Source organism: Condylura cristata, unplaced genomic scaffold, assembly GCF_000260355.1.
Source record: "Condylura cristata isolate star-nosed mole 26May11 unplaced genomic scaffold, ConCri1.0 scaffold00024, whole genome shotgun sequence".
NCBI lineage: Eukaryota > Metazoa > Chordata > Mammalia > Eulipotyphla > Talpidae > Condylura > Condylura cristata.
Genome location: NW_004567125.1, coordinates 2,532,675 through 2,553,220, shown reverse-complemented (window position 1 = coordinate 2,553,220; position 20,546 = coordinate 2,532,675). Strand labels below are relative to the sequence as shown.

Here is a 20,546-nt window from a genome sequence, read left to right as displayed (position 1 = left end):
TTCTCATTTATAAAACATTCCAAAATATTTAATTGTTGCTAAAACTTAAGGATAAGCCAGGTAAAGTGCTTTCTCAGAATTTACAGGCATTTCCTCAATGACTTTCCTGGGGGCAAATACATTAATAATCCTAGTTTGCCTGTTTATATAATTGTTTTTAGATAATGAGAAGGAAAGATTATCAAGCATTGAGAAGATAAAACAACTAAGAGAACAAGTCAATGACCTCTTTAGCCGAAAATTTGGTAAGTTTTAATATCATTATATATCCAAAATCATGTATTTGAAATACTTCTTTTTAATCAAATACTTTATCTAAGAAAGTGGTCTCTCTGTAAAGAAGCTATGATCAAAATTAATGTGTATATTCACTGAAGAACTTTTATATGGAAACACTAAAGTTATCAGCTTTAGGAGTAATCACCTTTAGCAAATCATTATTTTGTAAAATTAAAATTAATACATTGTTATAGGTCAGTTGTATCTCAATTTAAGAATAAAAAATAGTAGCCAGTTCTAACTTACTGAGGTCCCCCATGGCTGAGCATCGCTATTAATGCTCAGCATGGAGTTAATCATTTAATTCTCACAAAAACTTTTTTCAGGTAGCTGTTCCAATCATCCTACTTACTGGTGAGAGCCTGAGTCAGATGCACCTGCCATGGCCAATTTCAAACCCTTGAAATTATTCACATATCCAAGTACCACTGGCAAATAAAGTCGAAGTGGCTGCTCGCTGCTCTAGTCACTGTGGAGATGCTTCGAAACCCTGACATTACAAATTAGTATGGTTTAGGGGAAGTAAGGGACAAACTCAACTAATTTTTTGTTGTTTGCCTCATCACAGGTGAAGCAATTGGAGTGGATTTCCCAGTGAAAGTTCCCTACAGGAAAATCACATTCAACCCTGGCTGTGTGGTCATTGATGGCATGCCCCCAGGGGTGGTGTTCAAAGCTCCTGGCTACCTGGAGATCAGCTCCATGAGGAGGATCTTGGATGCTGCAGAGTTTATCAAATTCACAGTCATTAGGTCAGTGGGAGCTCCCCTCAGGGTCAGGAGGTGGGGTCTGCAGCTGTCACTTACCCAAGACAAGTGTGGGAGCAGAGGGATTCATGCCAGGAGGTGCAGGGGCCTGCAGTTCTCTCATGCTGACTGCCACCTCTCATGTTTCCTTGATCCCATTCTGCGTCTGCGCTTTGGGCCTGTCCTGTTTCGAGACGATGACCTGAGGCACTCTGCCTCCTGCCGAACCTAGCACAGAGGTGACAGGAAAGTTTGTCAAATAGAACAAAATGCAGAGAGGGAAATTGTGCTCCATGCATTTACCAATGTCTCTTTCTCTCCAGACCACTTCCAGGCCTTGAGCTGAGTAATGGTGAGTATTAATGTGTGGGAAGATGGTCTGCTGGGCCACGTGAAGTGTCTCCCGGGGCACTCACTGTGGGATCCTCGTTTCTAGAACCCCCAGCTTTAGAGCAGAGCATGCTGCTCTTTATATGCATTGTATTTTCCCTGTTTGTTATAAAGCCCTTTATTCTGTTGCTTGAGCTCTATTAGCCATGCCCTTTTCTCTCATGCAACAACTGTTTGGTGGAACTTGTTCTACATCAGACCCTGTGACGAGTGAGGTAGCACACTTTATTCCAGAGACCTCTATGGCAGGGAATCCTAGCTGACACTGAGCTATTCTGTCTCAGTTGGTAGATAGTGTCTGCTCGGCCACCTCAGTCCCCACATCTCCCACCCCTGACCTCCCCCACAGCTCAGAACCCACAAGGCTAAGATGTGGCAGAAAAGGAGCTCCCAGAAGCCCCTTCAGTGGGAAGAGTGACATCTGTTTCCATTGAACAATGCTCCAGCCACTTTTGTTCAGTGTTTTTGATGTCTCTCCTGGAGATAAGTGAGAGCAAGTCATTATCAGGGGAGGTGGGGGTGGGGGGTGGCAGGGTGAGGGGGTGTGGTGCTAAAGCAGAAGATGTAGGATGGTCACATGAGTTTGAGTCACTAGGGAACCTCCTTAATAGAAGTTTGAAAATTAAAGTGTTCTTTTAAAATGCTCACTTATTATTCCTAAACTTATGTGCTACTGGATGATCTGCTGCCTTTTTAAGACAGCTTTGCTGAAGCATAATCTACATACCATAAAATTTACATATGTAAAGTATACACAAGCCAGGGATTTCTAGTAAACTCAAAGTCATACAACTACCACCACAATCTAATATTAGAATGTTTTTATCACTCCCAAAAGATTCCTTCTGCCCATATTCAGTCATTCTTCAGTCTCACCCTTCCCACCAGCCAAACACTAGATTAACTTCCTGTCTTCATCTACATTTTCTTCAAGTGAGTTTTTATGTTTCTACTGCCTGGGAATAAAGCTTACCTGGATCGTGGCCAAGTAAATTTAATAAGTTACTGTCTATCACCAGTGTCTTTGGTGACTCCGGGTAGGTAAACCATGTGCCTTTTGTTCTCATTGCCTTCTCTGTTACATCAAAGTCCTCTTGAGAATCAAATGAAAACAATAAATGCAAAAATGGTGTCAAAATCATCCCTATATATTCCAGATGTGGCAGATACAGCTACTTACTGAAACTCACCAAAGATGTCTTTTGTTTTATTTGTATTCTTTTTAAAAATGGGAAATATTTGTGACTTGAAAAGTCAGGGTCTTTTTCATAAATGCTGATTTCCAAGCTTCTGTAGAATATTGAAGAGCTGGCCAGGCTGGTCCTCCTTCCACAGATAGTGTTTTGCAGGCGCTCCCCATGCCCCCAGCCTCTTGTTCAGGTCTGTCATTACACTTTGGCTGCTGTCTTTTCTGACAATCATAAGATCCAAGTGAAATAGTTCCTATTTCCATGTTTCTGTCAAAGTGGGAAAGCGGAAGATAGACCAGGAGGGACGCGTATTTCAAGAAAAGTGGGAGAGAGCGTATTTCTTTGTGGAGGTGCAGAATATCCCGACGTGTCTGATCTGCAAGCAGAGCATGTCGGTGTCAAAAGAGTACAACCTAAGACGCCATTATCAAACCAACCACAGCAAGCACTACGACCAGTACACAGAGAAGATGCGTGACGAGAAGCTCCAGGAGCTGAAAAGGGGACTGCGAAAGTACCTCTCGGGGTCGGCAGAACCTGTGTGTCCTGAGCAAAAGCAGGTGCTTGCCAACGTGGGTCCGAGGAAAAATGCAGCTGTGCAGCCGGTAGAGGACATGGCGGGGAACTTGTGGGGGAAGTTACGTGAAAAAATTAGGTCATTTGTAGCATATTCGATTGCAATCGACGAGATCACAGACATAAATAACACCACCCAGCTGGCCATATTCATCCGTGGTGTCGATGAGAATTTTGATACGTCGGAAGAACTTCTGGATACGGTACCAATGACAGGTACAAAATCTGGAAATGAGATATTTTTGCGGGTTGAGAAAAGTCTTAAAAAGTTTAATATCGACTGGTCAAAATTAGTCAGTGTGGCCTCCACTGGCACACCTGTGATGGTGGATGCCAGTGACGGACTTGTGACCAAACTCAAGTCCAAGGTGGCGATGGTTTGCAAGGGCTCGGATCTGAAGTCCATTTGTTGCATTATCCACCCAGAGTCGCTTTGTGCTCAAAAGTTAAAGATGGACCACGTCATGAGTGTGGTCGTTAACTCTGTGAACTGGATATGCTCCCGTGGGCTGAACCACAGTGAGTTCACAACTTTGCTCTATGAGCTGGACAGCCAGTATGGCAGCCTTCTGTACTACACGGAGATTAAGTGGCTCAGCCGCGGGCTGGTGCTGAAGAGATTTTTTGAATCATTGGAAGAAATTGATTCTTTCATGTCATCCAGAGGAAAGCCCCTGCCTCAACTCAGTTCTCAAGACTGGATCAAAGATTTGGCCTTTTTAGTTGACATGACAATGCATCTGAATACTTTGAACATCTCTCTCCAAGGGCATTCACAAATTGTTACACAAATGTACGACTTGATCCGTGCCTTCTTGGCAAAACTGAGCCTTTGGGAAACTCATCTGGCGAGGAATAACCTGGCCCACTTTCCCACCCTGAGATCAGTTTCCAAAAACGAAAATGACGGCTTGAAGTATATTCCCAAAATTGTGGAATTAAAGACTGAATTCCAGAGCAGGTTGTCTGATTTCAAGCTCTATGAAAGAGAACTGACTCTGTTTAGCTCTCCCTTCTCCATGAAGATCGAGAGTGTGCAGGAAGCGCTTCAGATGGAAGTTATCGATCTGCAGTGTAACACGGTCCTGAAAGCGAAATACGACAAGGTCGGGGTACCAGAGTTCTACAAATACCTTTGGAGTAGCTACCCCAAATATAAAAATCACTGTGCCAAGATGCTCTCCATGTTTGGGAGCACCTACATTTGTGAACAGCTGTTTTCCATTATGAAACTGAGTAAAACCAAATTCTGCTCCCAGGTAAAGGACTCACAGTGGGACTCTGTCTTCCACATGTCAACGTGATACAGGGAGCATTCCCAGCATGCCCCTGGCTTTTGTGTCTGGAAAGGGACAGGTGCAGGGGGGGCAATGGGAGAAAGTGAATTACTTAATATTTCTGGTTTTGTTTCCCCCCCACGTTGATTCAGAAATATAACATGCAGTAACATACCTATTTGTATGACATTTTATCCCTCACCCTATAATTCACCTTTTCTTAACCTGGCCTGTTTCATTCATTCAGATAACTTGCTTGACTTCTATAGGCACTTGGGGCTATAAATTTACATCAATCAACAGAGAAATAGGGGCAGACAGGTATAACACTGAGAGGTTAGTATGCCCACCTATTTGTCTCCCGCCTTTGCAGGGTCTCCCTTGTGGCCTAACTTGCTTCCAAGGCAAGTAAGGTGAATCAGTTGGGAGTATGTTCACATGCTGTCATATTCCTGTGTCACCTTTTCTCTCCCTCACATGAATCCAGAAAGGTCGGAATCAAAAAGGAAACCCCCATCACAAATAAGGTTAGCTTTAAAAGGCCAAGTAAATTGAGGTTTTTGGAGATCCTTTTTTTTTACTTTTTTGTGAAATAATTTCACATTTATAAAAAAGTTGCAGATATGAAAGTAGTATAAGAACACTTACATGTCCTTTAGCCATATTCTTTCTCATGTTAATATTTCACTGCTATGTTGTATCATTTTTTTACTTTCTCTTCCTGTGTCTCCTGTGTATGTGTATATTCAACATTGCCTGACTATATATAAAGGCATGCCTCTGAGCATCTGTGTGTATACATGTATGTGCATGTCCTGAGCCATGTGAGGGGAGTCACATCTTTTACCCCTGAGTACTTTGGGCAGTATTTTTTTAAGAAGAAGAATATTCTCTCACATAACCATCGTTTAATTATCAGTTTGAATAATCGAGTGTTGTTGCTCCTTGACCTTTGGCTAAGTTCAAATGTAGTAAATCAAATACAGATGCCATAATTTTTATCTAGCTTTCCCTTCATACTCCAGTTTTGTCAAGTGACCCATAATATCCTTTTCCTTTATAGCACTCTCTCCCCCACCCCCTTGCCCCAGAAGATTGGCATTTGAAGGCACATGTATATCTCTGTGTTCTGACTCTCTATGCCAGTGTCTACTGGAATTAGTGACCACCAATGTGATAACTTTCCATGTTGGAGGGATTGGTCTGACTAGGGCACAAAATGCATGCTGACCCATGACCCAGTCAGGATGCAGTGAGAACAGCGAAGGGCGGCTGCGGGAAGGAGAGCTGGAGTACTAGGCCATTACCTGTGCAAGGTCCCAACCCCCATACATGCCATCCGGCACTGGGCGGTGTGACCCAATCCTGGCAGTTCCTATCCTTGGGAATAAATGCGGTTGCAGCTGGGCCCTGCCACCCGGAGGCTCACTTCCTGGGGAAGGAATCAGGGTGTTCTGGCCTAGACTGGGGGCAAGGGGGCAGAAGAGGACAACCAGCTCCTGGTGCAGCTGCTCAGATACTGAGCCCAAATATCAGAGGCATGGCCCTTCATCAGACCAAACTTGCCTGGACCTCCCAGCCCTCTTGGACTGGGGATTATCACATAAACTTCAAACAAGCCTGGGAGGTGGGCAAGACAAAACATCCCCTCCATTTATAGGCAGGTGACTGGAACACTGTGGTTGCGCTGCCACTCCTGTTGCACCTAGTCGGATCAGGCCCTCCAGGCTGGAAAGCAGTCAACTGCCCGAGTTGCCAGAGTCCAGTGGAGGCCTGCGTGACGCCTAAGTCAGTGATCTCCCTTGTGCAAGCAGCCGCTGTGCTGACAGGGAGATGGAGCAGATGCCTGTCACACTGCCCCCCTCCTCTGCACCTCATCTGTCCCTGAGGCTCCAGTTGGGATTAGCCAGTGGGCTACAGGGAGGGGACAGAAGGGCTCAGCTGCTGTTGACTGGGCCTTTATGGGATTGTTGTTTGAAGCAACTCCTAAGGCTCCAGATTCCTTCTTTATTCTACAGCATGTGCTGGGACCGAGACTTACTCCTATTACTGAGCCAGGACTGGAGGAGATGACTGATATCGATGATTTTCAGTAGTTATGGTGATGGAGAGTCAGCAAATGGAAACAGTGGGGAGTGAGCAGTAAAGAGATGAAATCAGGAGAGATGAAATTGGGGTCGGTGGGTCCCTGTCAGCTCCCAGGGGTGGGGGATGCGCTGCATCTGTGCCAAGACCCTGTCTTCCCACACCACGGTGGTCCCTCCTCCAGCCAGGACCCAGGGGTAGGGGGACTGCAGAGGACTCCATACAAGATCAAGCTCCGCCCTGACGGAGGACAAGTGTCCACCCTTCTTCAGGACTCTAACGGAGGGGCCAGGGTTGGCGTAGGCAATTTCTGTCCAGATGAACAGCCAACAGGGGCCCTTTGTTCCTCTTTGCAAGTGGCCTTGTGCAAACCTGGTGTTGGCCAAGGCCAGGACAGTATGCAATGGACAAGTATGCAAGTCGCTCTTGCAACTTCCCCTAGCAGAGTTGACACCCCTGAATCCCAGCTTAAGGCTAAAAACCCCCCACCCCCGCAGAGATGGAGCCCCGCCTACCCCGCGCCTCTGCAGAGCCTCTGTCTACTCCAAGAAATATTTATTAAGGGGGGCAGGCATCTAGGTGGGACAGGGCCCAGGGCTACCCTCGACAGCCGGACATCAGGCACTACAAGGATAGAGGCTGGTGGATGCAGAGGGGCAAGGCCGTCCTCCCGAGGTGGCCTCAAGTGGGAGTCGCCAGCTTCCGCCTGGTGCTCTCGCTGCAGCGATTCAAGATGAGGTCTGCGCTGGGCCGTGGGGGTACAGCAGGCTGCGGCCTTGCGCGATCGGTCTGCGGCTGCTCCTCTACAGGGAGACAGTGGTGGGTGAGAGGTCCTGGCCGGCCCCTGAGCCCCAGCTTCCCCCACTCTCCACCGCGTTCCAGGTCTTCCAGGCCCAGCCCAGAAGCGCTCACGCGGCCGTTCCCCGCGCTCCCCGCCCCCTGGGCCAGGCCCCGCCCCGGCCCGTCTGGCTCCGCCCCTGCCTGCCTGGCCACGCCCCGGCCCGCCTGGCCACGCCTCTCCGCCCCGGCCCACCCGCCCTGCACTCACTCTGCGCACTCCGAGGGTTCTGCGGGCTTTGTCGCGCTGGGCGGCGACGCTGCTGCAGGTAGCGGACACTGTTTCGTCTGTAGGTGTCCTGGCTGAGGCGCTTCCGCGACTGCTGGTGGATGCTGTGTGCGTTACGGATGGACGACCTGGCCATCGGAATAGGGGTGCTGGTCAGCGATCCGGCGTACCTGCGGCGTCCGCGCCTCCACCCCCAGACTCGCGCGGCCACCCCTGGGGTCGAATGGCCCGAAAGAGTGGGGCGTGGCAGAGGTTGAGAGCCCGGAGTCCCGCACTGCCCGGGTGTGGCGTGAACTCGGCTGCTTCCACCCCCGTAAGCCCTCAGCTCCTTCGTCCTCGGGCGCCGTCCCAACGCCCCTGGGCATGCGTGCCTTCAGCCCTTGTTCACACCCCTGCTTTCCTGCGCCCCCTCCACATGGAAGGTCAAGTCCAATGTCTTGACCCGGTGCGGGCCCTCTCCATAGTCCCCACCGCCACCTGGGTAGAGATCCTGTGGGTTTACCACCCCAACCCCAGAGACTCACTCACCTGCGGGGTGGCGCCCCTCGGCTCTTGATCTGGCGGTGGGCCTGGGTGTGGTCCTCACCGGCCTTCTGCAGGTACATGGACGGGAAGTAGCCGGTGACTTCTTCTTTCCTGTAACAAAAGTAAGTGGCAGAGGAGGAGGGAGCTAGGATAGGGGGTTCCAAATAGCTGGGGCCAAGGCAGCTGGGGTGGGGGGTAGCACTCGTCCAAGCCCCTCTGCACCTGTCTCAGTTTCCTCATCCCTGCAAGGTAGACCTCCCAGCTGTGATGGAGGGGAAGGCGTTCTCAGACCCAGACCTGGAATCATCTGCTATACCGTGTGTGTCAGCTTTTTCTTCCAGGGTGATTGCCTTCTGGAGTCTTAAGAGAATTCTGCCTCTCTCCCATTTATCAGGTCCTCCTATGTTTTCTTCCCAAATTTTCAGTTTTGGCCTTGATAAAGTAAAACCTGTGTTGTATCCTAAACAAATGTGTATGGCCTGAGGTAAGGGTCTCAGTTCATTTTTCCCCCACATGGGCATCTGATTATAGCATCGTTTGTTGAAAAAGTTTATCTTTTCAGGCCCTCCCTGGTGGTGCAGCATGTTGGAGCACTACACTACGAAGCTAAGCCAAGCTGTGGCCACTTCACACAGTTTAATCCTCACCCCGGGGGCTGACCCACATGGCGTGGCAGACCTCTCCTGACCCGCCCGCTGCTCCCCTGGACAGTGTACTTTGTTGATCTGCCTGTTCTGCTCCCCACTCTGTCTCTGGTGAATCCCCTGCACCTCTGGCTGTATCCCATTTCTGTATGCATAAATAAATAAATCTTTTTTTTAAAAGTTTATCTTCTCAATTGCACTTCTATATTTAGGAGTGGAAAAAAACTGCCTAATACAAACTTCACTCAGTAAAGTTCTAATTCTTCTTGGCTGGTGGGAGAATCAAGCAGATTTTCCAGAGCACCTGGTAGGGGAGCAGCACGTGGTCTAAGATGCTGAGACCCCTGCCTCCAAGTCTCCAGCCCGCACTGAGGGTGGGGCCCTGAAAACGTGTGCAAGGACCTGGGGCCCCAGTGGCTTCAGGGAAACGGCTCTACAAACCCCTGGGTGTTTCTGTTTTTCCCAGCATCAGAAGAAAATTACTATTTCTACAATCATTTGAAGAATTGGAAAATGCAATGAAAGGTTTAAAAAGAAAAGGGATGACAGAGTCTGTTCTACCAGTTGCCAAATACAGCACCCACTCACATGAGGACATGGAACCCTCAAGACAGGCAGTGCGGTCATCACTCACCTGCCAACAGGTGGATAGTGCTACCAAGTGGAGCCCAGAGAGGGGTAGTGCTTACCCAGAGCCATACAGCCAAGTCAGAACTGAGCCCAGACCAGCAGGGACTCTCAGACTGGGTCAGTGGAAAGGAGAGCGCACACTTACCTGATGACCCACCAGCCATCCAGGAGTTTATGAATGACCTCGATGGTTTCACCTTCCTGCAGGGATATCTCGTCCTCCATCACGGCAAGGTAGGCTTTGATGGTGACGTAGGACTCCCCTGAGCCACGTGAGAGGATGTGTGGTGTGAGAGTATGTCCAGCCCCCAGCTCGCCACTCCCGCCTGACCCGACCTGTCTGCTAGCTCTCCTTCCTCCAGCCTGCTCCTCCTAGGTGCCCCCTGCAGGCTCCTCCCATCCACTCCTGGTGGGATCTTGAACTTCTGTCCTCTTCCCACTCTCCACAGGGAGCTTGCCTATTCCCACTCACCACCAGCCACACCAGGGTCGTGGCCTGGCCAGGTTGGAAGTGGGGGACCAACTATGAGCATATTGGGCTCAATGCACATACTTTCTGCAGTTTTTAAAAAGAAGCCACACCACCATATAAAGTTGTGAAATCTTGCCATTTTAAGATATGAGCAACCGATTAGAATTTTTCTCAAACTCCACCTGGGCCACATTCAGCCTCAAGGGCACCAGTCTACTGCTCAAGTCAGTAATGCTGTAGCCACCGCCCACCTGCCCTCCTTCACAGGTCTCAGGTCTGCGGGAGCTGGCCCAGTCCAGCTGCTCACTGTCCCAGACACCTGTCCCTCTTACCTCTAGTCCCTGTCCTGAAGGGCATCAGGGCCTCCAAGCCAGACAACAGAGCTCAGCCCTGACTGCCCTCTCAGAGGATTCACTCTGACCTCCTGGGATCCCATGCACCCCTCCTGCTGTCTTCCCATCCACCTGCAGCCACAGCGTGCAGTGGTACCTGCATAATTGGGCTCCGGGTCCTCAGGCTCATCGGGACTATCCAGGGGTTCCAAGTAGGATGCTGGGACCCAGCCACGCTTTGTCTTCATTTGGCAGAACCACCAGCCTGTGCCAGGGGGATGGGGCAGTAAATCACCATGGGGGGAGGGATGACAGTGATAGGTACGCTCAATGCAGTCACACGACACTTGGATTAAACAAAAATCACCTTCCCCTCACCCCGTGCCAAAATCTCACACATCATAGACAGAAGTCCTGCTTGGAACCTGCATCACACACATCATGAGAAGAGAGGTTCGCCTGTCTGCCTACCCCACTGTAACCCCCATCATGCACAGCCATGGTATGGAATAGGTGTAGATAACCAAAGACACCCCAGAAATACATTTAGATGGAAGGTGACCCCAAGCATGGAGAGCGGGATTGGGGCCCCTGAAGGGAGCTGAATCTCCCTTCAAGCCCAGGTCAGGCAGGAAGGAGCCCTGAGCCCTCCTTGATAGGGTGCTGGCAGCCATAAGCCAGGCACGGGGGGGGGAAGGTCAGGCAGGCGGGGAGGCTGACCGCTTTGGCTCTTCTCCACGATGTCCACCACGTCCCCCACGGCCAGCGCCATCTCGGAGCCCGAGTTCTTCTCATAGTCAGCGATGGCACGGTATGTCTGCAGGATGATGGGGCCTGTGATGTCTGGGCAGAGGGGTGGCAGGGCAAGTGGACACTGAGAGGTGGCCAGCTTTTTCCTGGCTCTCCCCTGCCTCCCCATTAGGGCTCTGGCACCCAGCTCCAGGCACGTCAGCGTGGAGACGGCAGAGGCAGTTCTTCGCATTGACAGTGCCTGGCAGCTTCCTGCAGCCACATGCTTGACCACCTCCCTTCCCTGTCATCTGCTGAGATTACCGAGGGGCTCAAGCAACCCTTCCCAACCTTAACGTGCACACGAACTGCTCGGGGACCTTCCTGAACGCAGCTCTGTAGGTCTGCGGTGAGACCCCAGAGTCCAAAGTCCCAAGCGGTCCCTAGGCAGTGCCATGGCCACCCATGAGGGGCGGTTATGTCCTCCCCATCCAGATGCACGCGTTGGCCCCTGATACCGGGCCATTAGACTGGCTGTGTCTGTAGACAGGGCCTCTCAGGAGGAGATTACGGCTAAATGAGGTCATAGGGTGGGAGAGGGGCGACTTGTCCCAGAAGGATGACGTCTCTCTAAGGCAGGGAAGGGGCACCAGGCTGCACAGAGGTCACAGCGAGGGGGCAGCCCTGGGCAGTGGTCTGAAGCCAGGGGCCGGGGCCTCCACCGCTCCCAAACCTGCCTTGATCTTGGACCTGCAGCCCCCAGCATGGGAGGGAGTTAACCTCTGTTGTCTGATACTTTGTTAAAGCTGCCCGAATTGACTAGTCGCTGCTGGCCCCTGGACCACACTCTGAGTGGCCCAGAATCTGGGGCCGTGGCCCTGACCAGGAGGAATCCTGCTCCACCCCTCTGGCTGTGTGACCCCTGGGATGAGCCAGGGGTCAACCAAGCCTCCACGCGTCCATGGTGAAATGGGGAAAGAGCACCTCGGCTCCTGTGTAAGGCCGTCTCAGCCATGACTGCGTGAGCTCAGCACGGACAGGTTCGGACAGCAGCAGGCGTGAGCGCGGGCTCCCGGCTGAAGTGGTGTCACTGACTGGCCTTGGAGACCAGGTCAGTGTGCAGGGGTGGGGCGCTGTGGTGTGGGTAGGCACCGAGCGCTGGGAGCCTGAACAGTGCTGTAAACTAACATTATCATCCCCAAAAGAGAATATATCAGCCATCCCTGGGGGCACAACAGGGTGAAACACAGCTATCACAGCCACTGCAGCCTGAGTTTGATCCCCATCCAGGGAGCTGACCCACATGGTGCAGCAGACTCTCCAGTCTCCCCCACTGCGCCCCTCAGCAGCGTATTTCTGTCAATCTGTCTGTTCTGCTCCCCGCTCTGTCTCTGGTGAATCCTCTCACCCCATGCACCTCTGGCCTGTATCCCAGAGAGAATATATCACTAATAGCCAGAGAGAGAAGCACTTGCATTTAAAATAAACTATTGGTAGAAAGGCAAAAAAATTAGACACAGTCAAACCCCTCCATCACCCTGACAGCTTCCTTTTGTCCCTGAAACCTGTTGCTTCATTCCACCACAGCATCCCCGCACCTTTGGGGGCGCTGCTCTGTGGAGAGCAGCGTGGTCACTCCAAAGGAGCCCCCTGCACTGTCCAGTGACCACCCCCCAAAGATCCCAACCCCAGTGAGGTTCCCATCACAGCTGCTCTTTTCCTTGCAGTCAGAGTCTCAACCATGTCAACAGTCCCCTTGGGTGGCCCACACTTAGCCACTGCCCCCCTGAGCCCCCTGCCCTGCCCTCTCACCAGCAACACCGCTCTTGCCATCTTTAGGCATCAGGTACGTCTCTGGCTTTTTCACTCTGTGGGAAATTACAGTCTGGGTTAGACACTAGCTTCCCCTGGGGGAAGGGAAGCTGTCTGCAGCCCTACAGAACTGGCGGGAGGGAGGGGAAGGTTGGGGGAGGCAGGGGCCACAGCAAGGACAGGACATGCCCCCAGCCACAGGCGGGAGAGCCCCATCCCCCACTGCAGACCCAGGGGAAGCCGCCAGCTGCTGACCAGGGCAGGCCTGGGGAAAGGCCAGACAGCTCCTGGGCCATGTCCCCTCCTGGGCTCTCCCGAGCAAAAGGAAGAGGACCCGCCCACCATGGGAGCCAACCCCGGCCATTTCAGGGGGGCCTCTAGGGCCCTTAAGCACCAGCTAGAGCAACACTATGTGGGTGACTCCCCCAACACTCTGTGACCAGAGAGACAGAAGGGTCTTTCCCCAGTCTGGGTAAAGTAGAAAGTGCTCCTGCCTGGCCCTGGTGTGGGGGTGGGGAGGGCAGGCAGCGGGTGAGGTGGCAATTAGCCAAGGCCTCCAGCCCTGGCCTCTCAGTTGAGTGGCCACGGGCCTGTCCCTGACAGAGGGGCCCTGCGCCCAAGGGCTGCAGCCCTACCGCCGGCAGTGCCAGGGTCAGGATGGGGACCCGGGGCTTGGAGCCCCAGTCCAGAGTGTCCCCTGGAGTACAGGCTGGGGTGCTGAGGGGTTCAGATCCCCCGAGCTGGAGTCCTGCCCCCTCTTTCACAGTGCGGCTCCCCTCACTGGCAGCACCCTCACCTGTAAAATGGGGGAAGTCCCACCTCCCAGGAGTCCAGGTTCACCCCTCCCCACCCCCCACCTGCCACTTACTCATTGTTGGAGGGGAGTTTAAGGTCATCTGGGCGAACCTTGAAGAAGTCGAGGAGGTGTGGGCAGCGGGAGATCTTGACCGGCAGGCCCATCAGCGTGCTGAAGTACTCGGTGAGCGTGCCCTGGCGGCTCTCCGCCACCCGCTGCCCATCGAACCACCTCGGGGCTGGTCAGCGTGGGGAGGGCAGAGAACCAGTGAGCACAGTGGCCAGGCCAAGGCCCAGAGGGGTGGGAGTGGGGAAAGCAGGAGGCAGGTGCAAGGGGTTGGAACAGGTAGCCAGCCCCACAGCTCACCTGGCAGGTGGGGGATGATCCTGTTTTCCGTGCTGATGTCCCCCGCCTCTATAGGAAACATCTCCTTTAACACTTTCTAGACAGGATAATAAAAAGACGTGAAGGAATATTCTGTATTACAACACTCTAAAGGAGCAAAATGGGAAGAACCGAATCATCATTCCAGCTAGAAACTTCCGAGGCATTCGCCCTTCCTCTCTCTGCCATGGCACATCCAAGCCCCAGCAAGTCCCTCTGGTTCTGGTCTCAAGGTTCATCCAGAATCTGACCTCCCTCACTGTTCCCACTGTGGACACCGAGGCTGCGCCACTCCCAGGACTGGACTATCACAACCACCTTCCTATGTCATGGCCTCTTCCATCTTTGTGGGTTCTCAACCCAGCCCCAGAGGCACCCTCTGAAACCCTAAGTTAGATCCTGGCCCTTCCCCCGCTCAGAGTGGGAGCCAGGCGCCAGGCTGGGCTCCAAGGGCCTGGCACTGCCTACCTCACTGGCTTCTCAGCTACCAGTCCCCCTGCTGTTCACTCTGCTCCAGCCACCCTAGACTACCAGACCCAATAAAGCCTCAGGACCTTTGTAGCCGCTATTCTTATTCACCATCCCCTACTTAAAAAATGTTTTCTCTCTCACCGGATGGTTTCACTCATAGCTGGAGTGTAATGGATCAGGCGAGAAAATAACAAGAATAATGAACAACCATATACCAGTGACATTTTGTGGGGGTGGAGTGGGGAATGGGATCAAAAACGGGGGGGGGGTCGGGGGGAGAGGGAAGTGCACAGGATTATGGTGATGGCACACGGGTGACTTGGTGATGGGAAACCCGCAGGGATTACAATTTGAGATGGAAAAAAAGTACAAAATGATGTAAAAATAAACTGTTATAAAATAACAATTAAAAAAAAATGTTTTCTCTCTCTCAGTCTTTGCTCAGCTACCAACCCCCACGGAGGCTTCCCCTCCATACCCAGCTCTCCCAAGCTCCCCTCCCTGAGTTAGTGTTGCATGGGGCAGCGTTTGCTTGGGAAGATGAAAAAGTTTTGGCGATGGAAAAAGCCCGGTGGATGTGCTTAACACCCCTGGACTGCACACTTAAAAATGTATGTTTAGCTGAAAAAAACATTTCTGCCTTCACTGTGATCTGGTGGGTGGGAGACTGGGGGGGACTCTGGTTTTCGGCCCCTGGCAGCAGCTCGCCTGTTCTCCCCAGGAGAGCAGGGACTGGGCACCCTCCCTACCCCCGGCATGCATGTGCCCGCACTCACATGGAACTCGTAGATCTCTGTGAAGCGGCGGTAGACCACCTTCTCAGACAGGTCCTGCCACTTCACCAGGAACATGTATACCTGGGGGACAGAGGGGTGAAGGGTTCCGCTCAGCTTCCAGGGGGCCTGCCAACACTCCTGGAAAGAGCCCACAGAGCTGGATGGGAGCCTGGCCATAGAAAGGCACCAGCTCGAGCCTCCCTGTGGTACAGGGTTAAGCACAGCACTATGAAGCAAGCAGCAGTCACTGCAGCACGAGGAGTTCAATCCCTGACCCACATGGCGCAGCAGACCTCTCTTGACCCGCCTGTTGCTCCCCTCAGCAGTGTACTTCAGTCCATCTACCTGTTCTGCTCCCACTCTGTCTCTGGTGAATTCTCCTCTGGCCTGCACCCCAGCTCTTATATCCATAAATTTTAAAAAATCAATCTTTTAAAAAAAGAAATAAAGAAAGACACCAACTCCAGGGAGTAGCCGCTGCCACTACCCAGGTGAGGACCAGGGCAAGAAGCTGCCTTGTCACAAATGAGCACAAATGGTCATCTGTAGTTGGAGGTAAAAGTAGGGGCCCCTGTGGGGCTGGGGTACAAGCTGCAGCAGGGGAGACACAGACAGGCTGGCTCACGCGGTACAAGAACTCTCTGACCTACGGCTCCCTCCAGTGCCATGAAAAAGAAAGTAGATTTGAGGTGCCAGGAACTGAGGGCCCAAGGTTGTGGGGTGAAGTTAATAGGCTTGGGGTTTCCTTCGGGTAGTGGTGAGAACAGTTTTGTCCCGGCTTCTGTGACCGGCCTCAAGGAAGAAAGACAGGGGGCAGAAAGGCTGAGCAAGCAGAGTTTATTGCTTCCTGACAGCAGCTGAGACAGAGCCCCTGGGTGGGTTCCACAGCTACTGCCAACTCAATAAGGGAGAAGGGTCTCCTGTATAGGTCCTAAGCTCAGATTTCAAAGGGGTGAGTCATCGCTGTGTCCTTGATGTGAGGCCCAGTTGGTTATCACCTTCAGCTAGTCCCATCCCGATGCAAGGCCCAACTTATTACCACCCTTATCCAGTCCTCCGCAGTAAATCTTTGGTCAATCCCAACAAGAACCTTCCAACACTGTCAGGGCGGTAGTGTGACTGTGACTTCACTACACACTGTAGAGTCCCACCCGCCCTGGGCGAACTATACACTACGGCACTTACATCCCAATCCTAAGTGCCCTGGTAAGGGAGGAGAAGACAGTAAAAGTAGCTAGCAGACCACAGCCCAGCCCCAGGAAGGAGCATGCCAGCCCCACAGCACCGGCGACTGCCCAAAGCTTTACGCTGCAGGGAAAAAGCCGAAAATGGAAGGTCCCGTGCGAATTCCAGGGCTGACATTCTAGAGCCAGTAGGAGCTGGAGTAAATCAGAACTGCGAGGGTCCCAGCGGGTCAGAGAGGAGTGAGTGGGACTGAAGGACCTAGATACATCCTCTATCTTGATGAGAGTTTAGAGGTTGCAGGGACACCCACCATCAAAACTCAGCAAATGTGTCTCTAAGATTGGTGGATTTCATTTCGTATAATTCTATATCCAAAGAGAAAACACTGGAAACAAATACGGATCTTTATTTGGTGACCTGTCTGCTCAAGCATTTAGGGCCAAGGGCACTGATTGTAACTGCTTTGAAATGCACCAGAGGGTGGGTGGCTGGAGGGTGGGTGGGTGGGTGGGACAAGGCAAGGACAGGGGGTGGTGATGGTAGGATTTAATGGGCTTCAGTGCTTATTGGTAACTGGCTCATTCCCACCTCTTGGTTATTGTGAATAACCAGTGAACATGGGTGTACAAATATCTGTCCAAGCCTGCTTTTCATCCTTTTGGAGATGATATAATAATCCCGTTCCATTTTTTGAGGCCCCCCCTACAGTTTTCCATAAGGGTTGCACCAGGTCTATTCTCACCCACAGAGCTCCAGAATTCCAATTTCTTTACGTCCTTGTCAACACTTATTTTCTGCCACTTTTAAAATGTTAAATATTGACTTTCCTACTAGGTGTGAAACAGCTTTAATTATAATAGATTTTTACTCTGTTTTAATACCTAATATGAATAGTGTCACTACATACTTCACCTTTTTATTTTTATTATTATTTAAAAAGTATTTATTTATGCATACAGAACTGGGGTATAGGCCAGAGGTGCAGGGGCAGTGAGAAGATTCACCAGAGACAGAGTGGGCAGCAGAACAGGCAGATTGACTAAGTACACTGCTGAGGGGAGCAGCCAGTGAGACAAGAGAGGTCTGTAGTGCCATGTGCGTCACCTGAGGTGGGGACAAGGGATTGAACACAGGCTGCAGCTGCTGCTGGAAACTTCTTATCACTGCGTTTTAACTCATTGCATCACCAGGGAGGGCCCTACTTCATCTTTTTAAATGAATGTTTGAAGAAGCAATGACAGAAGTTGCATAAGGGAATATCATAGAGATGTTAACCAAAAAAAGCAAAAGAGCTTTTTTTTCAGGGAAAGTCCAGAATGTTATAATAGGGAAAAAATGAGCACATCACCTAATAAAGAAGAAAAAAAAAGAAAATACTTGTGTGTGTGTGCATACTCATATTTGCAAAGAGAAATATAGGAAAGATGAAAACTAGAATGACTCTTCATGTACATATTTTTGTAAAATTTTTGATGGCTAGTCACATGTTAATATTTGCATATTTCAAGATAAACTTGACAGATTCTTTAAACTTCAAAATTGGAAACAAAAAGAAACAAACTTAATTCTATATCACATGGGTATCAACCATATCAAAGAAAAGTGGGGGGGAAATGCAAATGACTTTGTAGTTACAGTACTTTTCCTACCCTTAATCTAGCTACAAAGAGAAGCCCTCCCTAGTGGCACAAATGGTTAAGCGACAGCACTATGAAAGCTGTCAGCAGCCACTGCAGCACGAGCTGACCCACATGGCACAGCAGACCTCTCCTGACCTGCCTGCTGCTCCCTGCTGCTTCTGGTGACTCCTCTCATCCCCCAACCTCTGGTTTGTAGCTCAGGTCTCGTATGCTTAAATAAATAAATCTTTAAAATAAAATAAAAGAACTAAAGAAAACCTAAATGTGTCTTTCTAGTTCTGTGGGTGTATTGTTAATTACGTGGGCACAGTAATTCTGAAGCAAGTTAATGTGATGCAGAACTGAGCAGAGAAGTCCCTCCCTCTAACCGGGCAGCAGCCTGGACAAAAGGCGCTAGGAATATGAAATGTGAAGACAAGAGTGACATGAAGTGGCCAGTCCCCCCAGTCAGTCACCAAGAGGACTAGCAATAATACCTCTCGCATCCAGGGCCTGGGTTCTAGTATCACTCCCCACTAAAAAGAACCAGGAGTCCCCTGGGAAATAGCTAACTTCCGGGTTTGGTCTGGGAAAGAACAAGTAAGTTCAGGACACCATGTGCCAATGTAAGAATGTGCCAAAGGGGTACAGAAGCCAGCTTGGAGGAACCCCACTGGCGAGCTGGGACAATCAAGGTAACTAGCAACAGCAATGCATTATAACCCACTGCATAAAAAAAGTTGAGGCCAGGGAAACAGAGATTAAAACACACAGATCACAGAAGGTTAAATCGACGAATGAAATGCAGAAGATGGTCCTGTATTGGATTCTGACACTGATCAAGTAGGACAATTCAGAAAATCTGAATAAAGTCTATGGGTGGGTAATAAAGTCAATGTTAATTACTTGGTTTTGACATATTTGCTTTGTGGCTATAAGGGATTGCCCTTGGTTTGAAATGACATACCTGGTAGAATTTACTGGTTAAGAAGCATAGTTTCTCCAACTTCCTCTTACAGGATTCAGAAGAGAGAGAGACAGAGACAGAGGAGAAAGGAGGGGGCAGACAGAGGGAGGGGAAAGAGAAAGGGAGGGAGAGAGGTGAGAATGTGGGTGAAAAAGTGTTCAAGTTATTGGTACTCTGGGGGGCAACTTTTCTCTAAACTTTAAATTATTTCAAAATTAAAAGTTAAAAGGAAGAAAGGTCTCGGCACAAAATACTAAATGTGCCCCAAAAGTGCCATACAATTTGCTAGTTCTTCCCTGGTGCCTCTGGACTTGGGGACCTCAGCCCCAGGATAGGTAAGGGGGGCTTTGTGGTCACTGTGGGGATGTAATAGGACCCCAGTATAACTGACCCCACAGGCAGCTGGGGGATAGCGAGGCTGCCAGCCTCCCCAGGGGCCCCCACCCTGACAGCCCTGCCCAGGGAGGGGCTCAGGAGGGAGCCTCCCTCTGGATGCTTAAATTGCTGGGCTGCCAACGAAGAACAAACGAGCAAACAAACCGGTCAGGAGAGGGACCTGCAGGGGGGGTGGGGGTCAAGGACTGAGGCTGACCTCCCAACCAGGGGTCGGTGCCCAGAAGTGCCTTTTCTAGGCGGCCCACATCAGGGCGGCCAGACGCGCAGGGTGGCGCTGAGACGGAGCATCCGCCCAAGGTCTAGCCAGGGAGCTGTGCATGTGTCAGGTGTACCCAGGGTCAGCACCCGCGCCCCCAGGCCGGGGAGGGCGTCCAGGGCTCGCTCGTGGCTACTCACGTAATGCTGGCTGGGGACAAAGCGCTTCTCGAAGCCCAGAAGGGCGATGCTGCGGATGAAGGTGTCACCCATGGTGGGGCTGAGAGTGGCTCACTCTCTGGGGGCGCCCGGGGCTCTGTCTTAAAAGGGCTGGAAAGAGGAAGTGACTTCTGGCCTGGAGGCCTGGGAGGGCACACAAAAAGGTTCTGCTTCTTCTTTCATTTTCTGGGGTTCCTCGAGCTCCCAGGACTGAGACATGCTTGTCCCTGTCCCCCTGCGCCCTACTAGGCCCTTAGGGTGGGAAGCAGCCAGTGCCCATGTATCTCCACCCCTCTCCTCCTGGGTCCCTCTGTTGGTCCTGGCCCCTCAACTCCAGGGCCTTTGCACTCCTTCCACCTGTAACATCTCCCACAGATCTCTACCTCCCGCCTCCATTTTCTACAGGTTTCTGCTCAAATGTGGCCTTCCCGATAAGGTCACATAAAATCGCAAAACTTCATACTTTCCATGCCCCCACCCCTCCCTGTGTTTTTCTTCAGGGCATTTTTCAAGACTGGCTTCTTACTGGTATTATTTTACTTTTAGAAAATGGTTCTCCTTACCAGGTTATGAGCCCCAGGAGGGCTTGGCCTCTTTGACAAGGAAGACTGTTCCACAGCAGTGCGGGCAAACAGGTGCACGTCCCCGGCGTGGCTGAGTACCGGCAGCAGGCAGGACAGAAGTTGAGTGAGACTTTGGAGCTCAAGTTCTGATCAAAGAGTAGGCCTCAGAGCCTAGCCCATGAAACAGGCGCCGGGAGAAGGGGTTTGGGGTGAAGAAGTCAG

The 20,546-nt window shown here is 51.2% G+C and overlaps 2 protein-coding genes across 5 annotated transcripts in view; one reads left to right on the top strand and one right to left on the bottom strand.

Annotated features, from left to right (window-relative positions):
* LOC101629321 (general transcription factor II-I repeat domain-containing protein 2) overlaps nt 1-5,276 on the top strand; it is a 33,721-nt gene extending 28,445 nt beyond the window's left edge. The window contains exons 13-16 of one of the 3 annotated variants that reach the window (XM_004688310.2): nt 162-245; nt 848-1,031; nt 1,349-1,377; nt 2,882-5,276. In XM_004688310.2, the coding sequence (XP_004688367.1) occupies nt 162-245; nt 848-1,031; nt 1,349-1,377; nt 2,882-4,485 (1,901 nt within the window). In that variant the 3' untranslated portion in view covers nt 4,486-5,276. The remainder of the gene's footprint in view (nt 1-161; nt 246-847; nt 1,032-1,348; nt 1,378-2,881) is intronic. The other 2 variants (XM_012729216.1, XM_012729217.1) reach the window with 2 other exon arrangements.
* Nucleotides 5,277-7,096: 1,820 nt separating this feature from the next.
* NCF1 (neutrophil cytosolic factor 1) lies at nt 7,097-19,821 on the bottom strand. 2 transcript variants are annotated; one of them, XM_004688036.2, is made up of 11 exons: nt 19,744-19,821; nt 15,181-15,261; nt 13,916-13,991; nt 13,622-13,787; nt 12,754-12,809; nt 10,933-11,055; nt 10,370-10,477; nt 9,554-9,671; nt 8,138-8,245; nt 7,592-7,737; nt 7,097-7,346 (listed from the first exon to the last, which is right to left on the bottom strand). In XM_004688036.2, the coding sequence occupies exons 1-11, from the start codon at nt 19,813-19,815 to the stop codon at nt 7,225-7,227; spliced, it is 1,176 nt and encodes a 391-aa protein (XP_004688093.1). In that variant the 5' UTR covers nt 19,816-19,821; the 3' UTR covers nt 7,097-7,224. The 2 variants fall into 2 exon arrangements, with proteins under 2 accessions (XP_004688093.1, XP_012584760.1); XM_012729306.1 differs by lacking the exon at nt 19,744-19,821 and adding an exon at nt 18,952-19,061.
* Nucleotides 19,822-20,546: the final 725 nt, after the last annotated feature.